The 14,690-nt window shown below is 33.2% G+C and overlaps 1 protein-coding gene across 4 annotated transcripts in view; it reads left to right on the forward strand.

Moving 5' to 3' along the window:
• Window positions 1–14,690, forward strand: part of NUMB (NUMB endocytic adaptor protein) — a 174,158-nt gene that overhangs the window by 77,850 nt on the left and 81,618 nt on the right. For all 4 annotated transcript variants that reach the window (XM_051977648.1, XM_051977650.1, XM_051977649.1 and 1 more), the window contains exon 2: window positions 5,114–5,254. In XM_051977648.1, the coding sequence (XP_051833608.1) occupies window positions 5,129–5,254 (126 nt within the window). In that variant the 5' untranslated portion in view covers window positions 5,114–5,128. The remainder of the gene's footprint in view (window positions 1–5,113; window positions 5,255–14,690) is intronic.

Consider the following 14,690-nt stretch of genomic DNA (forward strand, 5'->3'; position numbering starts at 1 on the left):
TGGGAAGTTCCAGAGAATCAGGATGATTTTTTTATCCTTTTTTTTCTTAAACCCTTGGTCATAGCAGACACTAAATAATATTTGTTGAATGAATAGACAACATATTATGTTCTAAGACCAAGCTTCTTAAACTGTGAGTTGCTACCCCATTTAATTATTATGCAAATTTGCTTTGCCTTTAATAAATGATAAAATGTTTACCAGATAATCATTTCAGGATAAGTTTCTTTATGATTTATTATCAGCAAATGTTTGATTTGTATGTTTATTTTATGTACTTGTACCCAGGATGGTATAAAAATTTCTCAGACGAAAAGAGGTTGGGAATGGGATAAACTTTTAAGAATCTTTGTTCTAAGAGACAATGTTTTCTAGGATAGGTACACCTCAGCACCTCTGTCCAGATAGATGCTTGCTTGTATGAAAAAGTCTAATAAAATAGTTACTTGAGAATGGTGGTGATAAATTTAGTATTTGAGAGTGGTTATAAGTGGTTAGGATCACATAGACTGGGCTGGAATGCCTCAATGCAATCTAGGCCACTCCCACATTATACAGAATAAAAAGTTGGAGGCTTAGGAATGTTGAGATAACATGGGTTAAATATCAAAAGATGGTATTTGAATCCAGATCCTTTGGTTCCAGAACAGTTACTCATTCTAGTGTTTGTCATTCTAGTGAGCCAGCTTGCTTCTGTCTGGCATCCAATTGTTTCTCTTCTAATGTTATTCTGGCCTCTCCTTTCCTTACTTTTATTGATTGAAAAGAGGGGTTTATTAGCCAAGTCTAGTTGCATCAGTACAAAGGCAGGACTAACTTCTGATGGTCAAGGAAAGTAATGCTTGTAGATTTTTCACCTGAATAGCCAGTATTTATCTCTGGAATTCATGTTATTGGCAACCTTAAAGAGAATCATAAATTAAAATAATGAAATCTCCAACAAAAGATTTGTCTAATGAAAATAACAGAAAATTCCAGGAATTCCTTCCTTCTTAAAAAGGCTTAAGGCTTAACACTGAATTTATCTAGCTTGTTTTCATTCTTTATATAATTTTAAATTTTTGATATATACTGTGTTTCTATAGCAAACTGTATTGATGATGTCCTTTCATAGAGGGGAAAAAAAGGGAGATAATTGATACAAAGATTAAATCTGTCAAACACTTACTAAATTTCTTCTAAAGGCAAAATATGATAAATATGATAATTTCTGCTCCTATTAAAAAAACCAAATTGTTACTACCCTAGATGAGGAAAAGTTGAGCAATCTTTTTCCTGTGTAGAGGTCTTAGAAATTACAGTATCTCTGTGAATCATTTCCTCAGACTCAGAGGACAGTAACAGTTCAGAGAGATAGAAAAGCAAGACAAATTCTCTTAGGCTGCAATAATTACTTATATGCATATTTTTTGCATGTATGAAATTAGAAATTCAAGACCTGCCTTTTTTTTTCTTTGAATCTCCAGTGTACAAATAGTTATTTGCTTATGTTGAAATACTCAGTGGATCTATGACCTCATCAAGTAGATCACAGCCATCCTTTTCTGACATGCTGCCTTTCCATAAGTGTGCAATAGGGTACCCAAACTATGCATTATTTTCTTTTGACATTCTCCGGATAACATTTGAATATATTGTCTGTTTACATATAGCAGTTATCTCTTATTCTGTCCTTATGACCAATCCTTCTATTTTTTCCAAACATATATTATTTGGATAACATTTTTTGTTTAAGATCATACCCACTTTGTTCAACTCCATTACTTTTTGAGTGATATTTTTTTTTAGTTCTTCAGAAATTAGTGTTCCGTGTTGGAACTTGGGGGCAGCTGGGCTAGAAGCTCCTTAAATGTAAGGACTGTTTTATTTGTCATTTTATTCCCAGCACAGAGTATCAGATATACAGCAGGCACTAATAAATGTTGGCTGATTTATATAACAATATAGAATATTGATATTGAAAATTCTGACTTATAATAGGAATGTAGTAAATATTTTACAAATTAACTTGAATCAATGGGAATAGAAAGGAAAGATTAGTTAAAAGATATAGTGAAGGAATAGAGAATTTGTTTACTAGCTGCAGAGTATGAATGGAAAGAAGTTTAAGACGATTTAGCTTTTTAAATGAGTATAAAACATAAGAAGACAGATTTCAATTCACTGTTGAAGGTAGAATTTCCTAATAATTAGAGCTATTAAAACATGGAATGGATTTCTTTATTTAGTAGTGAATACCATATCATTAGAAAACTATAAGCAAAAGCTGTGATGAAAATTTATCAAGAATGCTGAACTTGCACTTAACATTCATTTTGATATTGTCAGAGTATTACTACCTAGCTAAGCAGTTACCTCTAAGAGGACCCTTTTGCATCATAAACCCTATCATACTATTTCTTCATTAGCTAAAAATCTTTTGTTGAATTTAGGTGCTTTTTTGATAGTTCAGGAAGAGACTGTTGAATATGAACAGAAAACCAAAAGTGTCATTTTCAAATTTTGATAGTCCATTATGTCATAGGACTCCAGCTCGTAAAATTTGTTGCCTTGTTGTTCTTGAATATTTGTTTATCAGTCTGATCTTCCTTCCCCTTAGTTTATTTTATTTTATTTTTCTGACCCCTTAGTTTATGAACATCAGTAAACACACTTTTAATATAAGTGCTTTTCCTACTTGATATATTTAACTCCTAACATAATAAGAAATTTATTTTAGGTTAATGTTTTTCATCTGTTTTGAGTAATGACCAGATCTTTATCTTGGGAAAATGGTTAGATTATGATAATGATTGTAGCCTGGAAAATGTATCAATTGAAATCTACTATGATTACTAAAATAGTTGGACAAGAAATATCTTGCCTTAATGAAGGTAGCCTACCTGTACTATACCCAAAACCATATTATAAAGCAATGGTCATCAAAACTATTTGGTACTAGTTATGAAATAGAGTAGTGAATCAGTGGAATAGGTTAAGTTCACAAGATATAATAGTCAATGACTATAGCAATCTAGTGTTTGATAAATCCAAAGACTCCAACTTCTGGGATAAGAACTCACTATTTGACAAAAATTGCTGGGAAAATTAGAACTTAGTATGGGAGAAACTACGCACTAATACCTGACACCTTGTATTAAGATAAGGTTGAAGTGGGTTCATGATTTAGACATAAAGAATGATATTATAAGCAAAATAGGAGAAGGGATAATCTACCTCTTAGATCTGTGGAGAAGGAAGAAATTTATGGCTAAAGAACTAGAGAAAATTGTGAAATGCAAATTGGATAATTTAAATTAAAAATGTTTTGTGTAAACAAACTAATGCATCCAAGATAAGAGAAACAAAAAAATTGGGTAAAAAATTTTACAACCATGTTTTCTGATAATAGTTTCATTTCTAAAATATAGAGAGAATTGACTCAAATTTATAAGAATACAAACCATTCTGCAATTGATAAATGGTCAAAGATTATAAACAGACAATTTTCAGATGAAATTAAAGCATTTCTAGTCACATGAAAAAATACTGTAAATCACTCTTGATTAGAGAAATTCAAATTAAGACAACTGTGAAGTACCACGTCACACCTCTAAGATTGGCTAAGATGACAGGAAAAAATAATAATAAATGTTGGAGGACATATGGGAATTAGCATTTCCATGGGGAATGGGGGCACTAATACATTGTTGGTGGAATTGTGAACTGATCCAACCATTCTGGAGAGCCATTTGGAACTGTGCTCAAAAGGCTATCAAACAGTTTGTTTCCTTTGATTCAGCAGTGTCTCTATTGGGCCTGTATCCCGGAGAGATCATAAAAAAAGGAGGAAAAGAAATAGCTTGCCTTAATTTAATTCTAGATTAAGAACAAACTCTTTGATACTATTGGTGTATTAGATTTTTGTTATATTTTCCATAGTGTCCCTTTGTAATTTTTTTTTAACTCAGTTCTTCCATTGTTTTTGTTTTGCTAAAAATATGGAAAATTTCAAGTTGATTTTATTTTCAGAAACTATTAAAATGGCTTCTGTATTTTGCCCACCAGTTTGAGAGAATTGTTCAGTTATGCTGCAGATTTTGAATTAGAAATCTTTAGAAGAATTGAAAGACCTTTGAAAGCCTTTTTTCCAATATTCTGTAATTCCCAGGGAGCACTAGTGAACAGGTCAAGACAAGATATCAATCATACCTTCCTTCTTTTCTCCCTCCCCCTCCTCCTTACCCCCTCTAAATACCAAGAAATAAAGAATGGAATTATACTTAGGCTTTGTATTTGTATATTACTTAGCTCCCTTTGTGATTCTTAAAGACAGATGAAATTCTTAAAGGAGGTTTTTTTTCCTTCTCTTCCTGTTAAAATGTGAGCTGAAATGCTTACCTTTTATAAAGGATGATGAAATTCATCCTTTAGCCCCTTGTAGTTCTTCAAATATATATTTACCTTTCTAGGTTTCTTTTGGCTTCCATGTTTGCCTTTTAGACTTTAGTTTCAGTTTGCGGCTTTGCATCAAGAACTGGGTTGTTAAACCTTTTATCTTTTGCCTTTTGGAATATGGTATTACAAATTATCTCTTCTTTATAGTTGTTGGCCCCATAGTTTTATGTGATTCTGATCGATTTCTTGGTACAGTAGATTTTTCTTAGGATATTTTTTCTTTGACTTGAAATCTCTAGGTTTTGCCTATGACATTTCTGGTTTTTCCCCATTGCCTAGTGATAATTAATAAATTTTTTCTGCTCACTTTGTCCAGTCATTCAATAAATAAATATTTTTAAAATGTTAAACTTTTTATTTTCTGAAATATGATTTCTTGGAGTTTTATCTGGTTATGATTTTATCCACTCTTAGAGTTCTGCATTTTATAAATGAGAAAAATAAGGCTTAGTGTGAGATTGACTAATTAACCTACATATAGACATCCAAGCAACCAACAAGTATGAGCACTGACTGATACATGAGACTAGGCCTTCTTATTTTGAGTCAAGTATTCTGTCCTCATCATATGATGTATCTTTTGGGGTGAAGTGGTGGTAGGTAACATTGTTGAATTTAAATTTTTGAGAAAGATTTAACTTCTTAATAATTCTTGTTATACTTTCTATTTTTCCAGGTTGTATAAGTTAAAATGAATAAATTGCGGCAAAGTTTTAGGAGAAAGAAAGATGTCTATGTTCCTGAGGCCAGTCGTCCACATCAGTGGCAAACAGATGAAGAGGGTGTTCGTACTGGAAAGTGTAGTTTTCCAGTTAAGGTAAGAATCAGTATTATAGGAGAACCTATTTTGTTGTCAAAGCTAGCTGGCAAACTTTACTTGTATGTAACAGGCAAATGAAATTTTTAAAAGGTTAAAATCAGGTACTTAGCAGAGACCACAGTGAGATATGCAGGACAGGTGTCTATCCTTAGTACAATATTCACAGGTGAACCTCAGAAAAAGAGGAGTCTTCAGTTTGCCTAAGGAGAGGCAAACGAAGAAGATCAAATTCTTGCTATTAGTGGGATTAAGCTTTGCAAGAGGCCCCTGTTTTTTCTAGCCTATGTAAGATGGGGAAATTAGTCTTTAAAAAAGAGAAGCTTACATTAAAGTTTGTTTTAGTTCTAACATTCTATGACTTTGTTTACTATAAGATACTTCCTAATACACAGAAAAGTGATAGGTTTTAAAAAGAAAGATTAAAACAAAGAATTTTTTTTTAACCAACCTTGTAGTTTGTTCTAAATGTATTCACAAACTTTGTTTTGTTTTTAAATTTTTTATTATAAAGTATCAATAATTTATTAATTTGTTCTTTAGATTTCCCTTGTCCTAGTCATTTTGTTATAGAAATAAATATAGTTTTTAGCTTCAAAGACCTGAATTATATTCTTGATCAAACTGAAATTAAACTTAATCAGTTACCATTGATTTAGCTTAGAAGTTTTTGTTAGGGGTAGCTAGATGGCACAATGGATTGAGGACCAGCCCTGAAGTTAGGAAGACCTGAGTTCAGATATGACCTCAGATACTTAACACCTCCTGGCTGTGTGCCCTTGGGCACCCCCTATAGTCTCAGCCTCCCCTCCCCCCCCCCCAAAAAAAAAGTTTTTGTTAAATTCCTATATCAACTAGTTATCCTTCATTTAGGTCACATCAAGTACCTTTAAGAAGGATTCATTATTTTGCATTAAATTGAGGAGTTAAATCTTTTGTATTGATTTGTATACATTTTAGCAAGTTATATAACATTGTGAATCTTTTTTCATTTTCTTGTTACTCTCTTAAAAAAACAAATGAAACTCAGAATAAGGTTTCAGAAATGAGAAAAAAACTTATGTATTAGAAAAATATTATTTATTGGTTAGGCAATCCATCGGTAGTTATATCTTGAGTAGGTGCTCCAGTTAACTAATGAAAAGAAAGAATTCGACTATGCAAAATCTTTTTTTTTTAATAGCAATATTCCCCCTGGTAATCCTGTAGGACAAGAATCATGAACGAGAGGAATCATGTACAGAGAATGAGGTAAAACAGGTAGATAATCCATGTATTTTATACAAATTTATGCAGAACATGAAAATAACCAGAGAAAAGTGTCCTGCATCATAGGTGAAGCCTTTATGGAAAGACATGACTGGAAATCACACTAGATGAAAAAATGTAACTATATTGTAATCTGCATTTGTAAAACAAGTACCTGTGGTAATAAGATCATGGATCCTTATATTAAATATTAAATTATGCCTCTAAAATTTTTTTCCATTCATTTTGTCATAGATTTAGTTGATCTAAACTTAATTTGTGAAGTTTTTTTTTTTTAGCAGAAAAATACTTATGGAATATTAATATTCTAATTGAAATCCATAGCAGTAGCTAGGAATAAGAAAGCCACAGCCTGCTTTTTGAGAACTAATCACCTAATGTGATACTGGTCCATTTGAAAATATTTGATCTTTTGATTTAAAAAGTGAAATGTTTAAAAGTATAAAGTTAGAATTTATGTATTTACAGATAGTGAATGTATTGCGTAGCATTCTAAAGACATGGTTCTAAGGATCTGTTTAGAAATATGTAGTTTATTATTTAATATGAGATAAAATACAATGCATTGTTTTTTCTATAATTCTCACATGCGTAGAAAACTGAACCAGAGAAGCTGGGCTTTACAAAGAGGAAATGAATCTTATAAATTGGAAATAGCTTACCTGTCTGGAATGGGTTAGAGGCTCTTAGTTTAAGTCTCCTTGAATCCTTCCCCATTTCTTCTATCAAAAACAGTTTTGAACCTGAAATAATTTTTTAATAGGTTTGAAATAGTATTGAACATATCTGGCTCAGTGGTTGCTTTGCTTTTTATCATTCCTTGAGTAATTTTAGAGATCCTGTCCAGCCGTTAACTAAAGCATATTTGGTGAGGAGGTACTTATTATTAAATTAGAATTAGTTTGCTTGGGAAGCGGTGACAGGGTGAGATGGGAAGATTGATCCTACAGTTGTCCAAGGAAGTGCAACTCAGCTTTCATTGCACTTGAAGTTAAAGTGTACCTTCATGAGGCAAAGGGTGTGGTCTGAAGGTTTATAAAATAGGTGCTATTTCACGTTTACCATTTCACTGGGTTTGAACCCATTAAAATTTCTCCTGTCCAGACATTACTTTGTATCTGGGCTAGATCTGTTTTATCTTCTAAAGACTGAGAAACAAAACTATATCTGTATTTAAGCATTTGCTTGAGTGTATTTGCTTTATTATAGAAATGTTTTTAATCTTTGCTTTTAAGCAACTTGGAAACAGTTCATACTAAAATTGTCAGTGCCAAAAAAATCTGGCAGTTTTATTTTACATTACAGTTTGAAACATTGTGGGATAGTAATTATATGTACCAACTAATCTGCTGGGTAAGTTACTTCTGGGTTATAGAAATATCACTTGTGATATTTGGCACAGATTACAAGTGAATTTCCAACTAATTTAATCTCTGCTGTTGTATGTTGACATTCTAGTGATTAGATATGAAAAAGACTGAGTATTCTATTATAGTAAATAACAGTAAATAAGTTAAGTTTTTGGGTATGTTCACAGTTGTAACTTGTATCTGCTTACTGTTCTACAGATTAGCATCATAGTGTCAACTCTTATTTCCAGAGATAATGAATTGTTATAACTGAAATAGTATTTGCCCCAGGATCTTTATTTGAATTATCAATTCAGTTATACTAAGATTTTGTTTGTATTAGATACTAAATTTTGCTGGCTATTAAGATACTAGGAACAATGTAAGGCCATTGCATTGTGATCCAGTGAAAGTGTTGGATCATCTGATTGTATATAATAATATAGGTTAAAATGAATACCATTGAATTCATTGTGGAGATCAGATGAGTCTTTAGATTTTGTGAAAATTGAGCTAGGGGTAATGCGAAATGTAGTCCAACGTAAGTATATTAGTTATATTTATAAATTGACCCAATTATTTTAGCACACTAATAAATGAAGTGGTAGTTATCTTACTGTCTTAGTTCAGAACTATAGAAAACATGCTACCTAATGTTTAATAGTTGCCGGGAAGCATTCCAGCATGATCAAATAGGGTTAACTACATGGCAAGTTGGATGTATGAGCAGTAAAAGTACATATTTGTTCTGATCATATTTGTTTAGACTAAATCTTATCCTTTTGAGTGACCTGCCAGATGGCATTTGGGGACCAGATCTTTCAAGGATTAAAAATGCTATTTTGTGTGTTAAACAAAATAGTCAAGAACATTCAAAACAGAACTCACATTAATAACTAAGCTACCCCATGCTGGTAACGATTTATTCAGTGGTCTAATATATGTACTCAGCATTCTTTGGTGCAAAATACATAAGTACATACTTAAAGAAAACATGAGAAAGGAACAGACAGACTTTCATCGCCTCTTTCAGTACTGTTCTTTTTAGTGGTACGCTAAAATACTGCAAAATTGTTAGCTTGTGTGCTCTTGGAATCAGGAAACATGGGTTTGAATCCCATATCAGACATTTAGTGGTTGTGTGATTGTGGAGAAGTCACTTAACTTCTCAGAGGCTGTAGTGAAGAAAACACAGCACAAACATTAAGGTATTATAAATGGGTTATTATTTTTAATAGTCATAGAACTGAGAAGGATAGGTAATAGAAAATTCTAATTTACTTAGTATTTGGGAAGTTGGCTAGGAAGAACAAAATAAAGCCTTGAAGGCACTCTTGTTTGAAGACAAGGCTATATATATTTTTATATTTATATTTATATAAATTATATAAGGCTCCATTACAATGTGATTATGAAGATAACTGTTCAGTATTCCACTAACTTAAGCAAGTTGAACATGGAGTATTAAGCATATTAGTATAGAAATATATATTTGCCCAAAGTGTTTAATAGCTTCGTGAAAAATATCTTGCATATAAAGTCCAAAGAAAAGAAATAGTTTTTATTGCTAGTAATGTTTAAAAAGTTCTGTTGCTAGCCAATATACAGCGACAAGTTAATTTTATCAGTCAAAATTCTGAGAGCCCTCTTTCTGAAATCCTAAGTTACATATAAGGATTTAATCTAATTGTCCATACTGTATAAACCAAATGGATAAAAGACAGATTTATTCAATCTGGTTCAATTGGCTGAATTTGGCTTAGATTATACAATGCAGAAATATAGTGCAATAATATACTGTAGTTTAGTCTTGTGTGTTTTAAGTTACAAACTAGTTCATAGTGTTATCAACTCCAAAGGTAATGTTGTCATCTATAATACAAAAGAAAACTGTATAACAGTTGTATAACATCTGTATTCATAGAATTATGGTAAGATTAATCATTATCCAGTTGAAACTAATTCAAATGAAGAAACTGAGCTGGTGATGTCGTTTGCCTAAAGTGACTTAGTAATTAGTAGCAGAGGTAGGAGTATAATTTGGTTTTCAACTTGCTTCAGCACTTTTTCTTAGTACCTTATTGTGTCATCATTTTCCCCTCATACTTGGGTATGACATGGAGGTAGGGTTGAGGTGAGAATGGTCTGGGAAAGAAAATGTGTATGTCTCAGGGAATAGAAACTTTGGATATATGAAAGTTTGAGTCTAAAGTATGATAAATGACTTTTTACCCCCTCTTTGATTAGCTTGGTCCTTGAGGGCAGGAGCTATATGTGAGCAAAAACATAACAATTCATTCGTAATATAGTAGTACAACTCGATGAATCTCAGTAGTTTGTTTTTTTTTAATGAGCTACCTTATCCCTAGAAAAATGTTTCTATAATCCAAAAATTTTAGACATAATCACTGTTTTGTCAGGTAATCTAGTTTTTGTATTAGTAGATATAATATAATATTGTTTTAATGAAAAGTTGGAGATCTTAGTTGAGAGTTTTGGTTATTAAAGGACTGCTTGCCATCTGAGGGAAGTGGGTGGAGGGAGGGAGGAGAAAAATCGGAACAGAAGTGAATGCAAGGGATAATGCTGTAAAAAATTACCCTGGCATGGGTTCTGTCAATAAAAAGTTATTAAAAAAAGAAAGAGAGAGAGAGAGAGAGAGTTTTGATTATAACATCAAGTACAATATAAATTTCTGTTTTTATTGAAGTAGGATGCTCTTGTCATTTTCTGCCGAACAGAATTTGACAAGCCACATATTTGTATTTTACATAAACCAGTTATTAATGTTTAGAGCTAGAAAAAGGACTTTAGAGATCATCTAAGTCAGTAGACACTCCACCCTCACCTTTTACCCCTACCTTTTTTGGAGATGCTTAAGGTTCTACCATAGTGGTAAACCTGTGTAACTGGATCTTAGGCTTTCTGATTGATTCTCTTTTGTGCATTGTCCCAGTGCATTGTCTCAGTCTTTTGTATAGGTAAATAGATGATTTTAACATCATTATAGATAGGAACCCCTTCAAACTTCTTCCTCCATGCTTCATCTATGAGGATAATTGCTGCTTATGTGTCAACATCTATTGTAGAGAATGACAAGATAGAACAATTCTGTGAAGAATTTGTTAAGGTCTAATAAATCATTTGGTGACTTTGTTGTGAAAGTGTAAATGCAGGAGGCAGCAAATTGGATCGGAAAATAAAATTTGGAATTAGGAAGTGAAAGAGATCAAAGGATTGTAGAATTTTCAGAAATCTTCATGCCTGCATATATCGTAAGTATTTTTTAAAATAAAAGTCAGAAAATATGGACATGGTAAATATCAAAAAATGTCACAAAAAATTGTTGGCATCTAAAAGAAGAACTTATTTATTATTTAATGGCTAATTCATGAATCAGCTCTATGTGTCCAGATAGACCATCAACTAGTTATTCCAAAGGTCAAGATCAACAGATTAGGATAGACAAGCCAGCAATGACAAGTAGACACTTAATGTAATTAGAGTTGTACCAACTCAATTTATTCAAGTATACTAATGGTGCTGAAAAATGAGAAATGAATAAAGACAAGATGTTGCTTCTAATTGTCATAACTTGTCCAGTTTATTCAGCTTAAAAAAAGTTTGGATAAAGCAGTCATCACAACAAGGAAAACAGAGCAAGAAGCACCTTAGCCAAAAAATAATCTTTTCCAAGCTGAGTGATGTGGCAGCGCTGGATAATTTAAACTATAAATTCACTTGTAAAATATTTCAAGAAGGATGATGGGAGCATTATTATCTCAAAAAAAAAAAAGGGGGGGGGAATAGGGGAAGGGAAAATCAAACTTCATCTGTGTGCTCTGGTTCCATTTTGACTGGCTTGATTTCTATCCTCAGAACAGAAGGGGTAGACACAGGGAGGAAGGGAAGACATGCCTCATGCTGAACAGTTTGACTGAAGGATCAGAGGAGGTTTTGTCTCTGCAAAGATTATTTAAAAGTAGTTCTTCATAGAGATTACAAGAATAGATAAGAATAGACAGATTGAAAGCTAACCAGAAAAGGTCAGGATTTGTTTTAGGAATGATATAATGGGCTTAGAATCTTCTCTTTATTTAGGTCCCAGCACTTCTTTTGGTTAGTGCTAAGAGACAAGAGGAAAAATATGACTCATGCCCATACTGATAACATAATTTGATGTAATACAATACATTAGTATAGTAAGTTAAAAGCTGGCCAGAGGATAAAAAAAATTGCTTTCTTGCAGGTCCCTGATAAAAAGTTTCTTAGAAAGTCAGAAATCTGACTGAGGTGGCTATTTAGACTTTACTTTTAACTGTAAGGTAGAAGGGAAAAGCTAGGCTGGAGCCTAGTCCCAAAGCAGAGAGAGGACAGGTCATGGGAGCATTTTACTAAGAGATGAGAATGTCATGGTAGCTTACTTGCATTAGATGTCCTTTCCATGTATCAAGTCAGCACTACTCTTAGTAAAATATTTTGAAACACATAAAATGATACCATTTTAGAGGTATGAAGGATATGAATTTAGAGCAGAATAGAACCTCAGAACTCGACTAATTCCTTCCCCTCATTTTACACATGAAAAAGTAGAGGGGCTCAGAGTTAAATTACTTGTCTAAGATCATACAGGTAGTATTTAAACCCAGGTCTTTAATGTCATATTTTGCAGAGGGCAAAAACTTTGGAGAAGTATGCTTGAAACAAGGCTACTTACAACAAGGTGTGTTAACTCAGTGGAATTGATGAGATGATGGTTCTTTCTCTCTCCCCCTCTTTCCTCTCCTATCTCTCTCTGTTTCTCTCTCGCTCTTGCTCTCTCTCTCTCTCTCTCTCTCACACACACACACACACACACACACACTCACTCTGCAGAGGTTCCCACTGAAGGTTTCTGATGTGAACCCTGAAATCTTTCTTGATTTCTTGAATGAAATCATTCCTCTTGAAGGAATAAGGAAAACCGGAGTTGAGATCTGGCCCCAGACAATTTCTAGCTATTTAATCCCAGGCAAATTTCATGGCCTCTGTCTGTCTTTATTTCTTCCTCTTGATGAGGATCAAATGAAATAATATTTGTGAAGTGTTTTGCAAAACTTAAAGTGCTATATAAATACTATTAGCAAAAATTTATTATTATGTATGAGTGGGCATGGAAGTTTATACTACTCATGTTTTCATGAAGATAAAAGGATGGCAAGATAAAATCACAGCAGTTTCTAAACCATGTTTCCTGAACGGTACAGAATAATTATAAAGTTTTCTTGAAACTGATGGTGGTTGTATTATGGAGAGCGGGGAAGGAATTTTTGTGTTGCACATAGAAAGTTAAAATCTATCCTTTATATCCAGATGATCAATTCCAAAAGATGCTACCTTGTTTACTTCACTACACATAATATATGCTATTGCTACCTGAGGGTGCTCTGCCCAAAGAAATGTAAATTTTGATCCCTGAAACTTTGCAAGATATTTTGCATTCTACAGGCTTTAGACCATGGATTAAAATCATGTGTTAAATGCAGATCACTCTGGCTCTCATCTATTGACTAATAATAGAATCCAGACCAAGTCAAACTTGGTCATTTTTTGGACCCTGATTGATTCAGAGTGAATCTAAATAGCCATCTGTTTTGGCCAGAAATTCTGAAGATCTTTCTTTCGTTTGTGTATGTGTGTCTTTATGTATGTATGTGTGTGTTTAACTAAGTAAAGGAGATCATTCTCTGCCTTATTTCTTACCTATTCTTAATTACTGATTGGGCATTACCTCAATAAACTGAGACCTGTAAAAGACCTTAGCTTAAAATAGACAAAGTCTCCCACTGCATCCAAGGCTACCTGCAGTTGTCCTGGACTAGATCTGGCCACTGGACCTAGATGACTGGAGAAGAAAGTAAGGCTGTTGACTTTGCAGAGCCCTCCCTTGCTTCAATCCAATTCACTTGCTTGTTATGGCATCACTTCACTGATGTCATGGCCCTCTTGGAGAATGATGCTAACTTTTTCTTTGGTGTGGCACTCATGTTCCTTGAAATGGTCATAAAGATTTCCAGATACAGGAATAAGACTTAAGGCTTCATTAACCCTACCCACTCCCTTTCTTTTAAGCTCAGAAGATCCAGTTTAGCAAATTATGCTTTTTAAAGAATATTTGGGATCCAGATTCCATGGCACTTTGTGGGTGAGTGGCAGCATTGTTGATCAGCACTAGTCTTATGTAGTATTTGATGGGGGGTGGGGAGGACAAAGGTGCAGATTTATCTCCTTGTTTGGTGTCATGATGTATATGGAAAGGCACAGCTACCCATATTTGTGATAGTTAACAGTTATTAGTATGCTTAAATCTCTACCACAGGAGTTTTTATTGTGGTGTGATGTAGTAGCCAACAAGGAGATAAATTCTGGGATTGGAAACTTGGTGACAACTGTTAACAGATAATTGTTTCCTGAAGAAACAGCACAAGCATAAAAAGTGTCTGGTTTGAATGTGAATATTGAAAAAGATGTAAGACATTACTTATCTGGGAACCATTTAAAGAATATGACACCACTAGAAATTAGATTGTAGATGACTATGAATATATGCAAGAGACAGGTGTGCATATCCCAAATTACCTTATGTTTTACATAGGTGTGAGTCTCACCAGGAGGGGAAATTTTAAAGTGTGGGTTGTGCAGAGCTACTTCTCTGGAGGTGAATTATGCTTTTTATCCTGAGTTGCTTGGAATTATCTTGAATCATTGTACAAATCAATGTGCTTAGAACACTTTAAAATCCTGTATAAATGTTAGCTATAATTACATGTGTGATATGT

The sequence above is a fragment of the Antechinus flavipes genome, chromosome 2 (assembly GCF_016432865.1).
Source record: "Antechinus flavipes isolate AdamAnt ecotype Samford, QLD, Australia chromosome 2, AdamAnt_v2, whole genome shotgun sequence".
NCBI classification, from domain to species: Eukaryota; Metazoa; Chordata; class Mammalia; order Dasyuromorphia; family Dasyuridae; genus Antechinus; species Antechinus flavipes.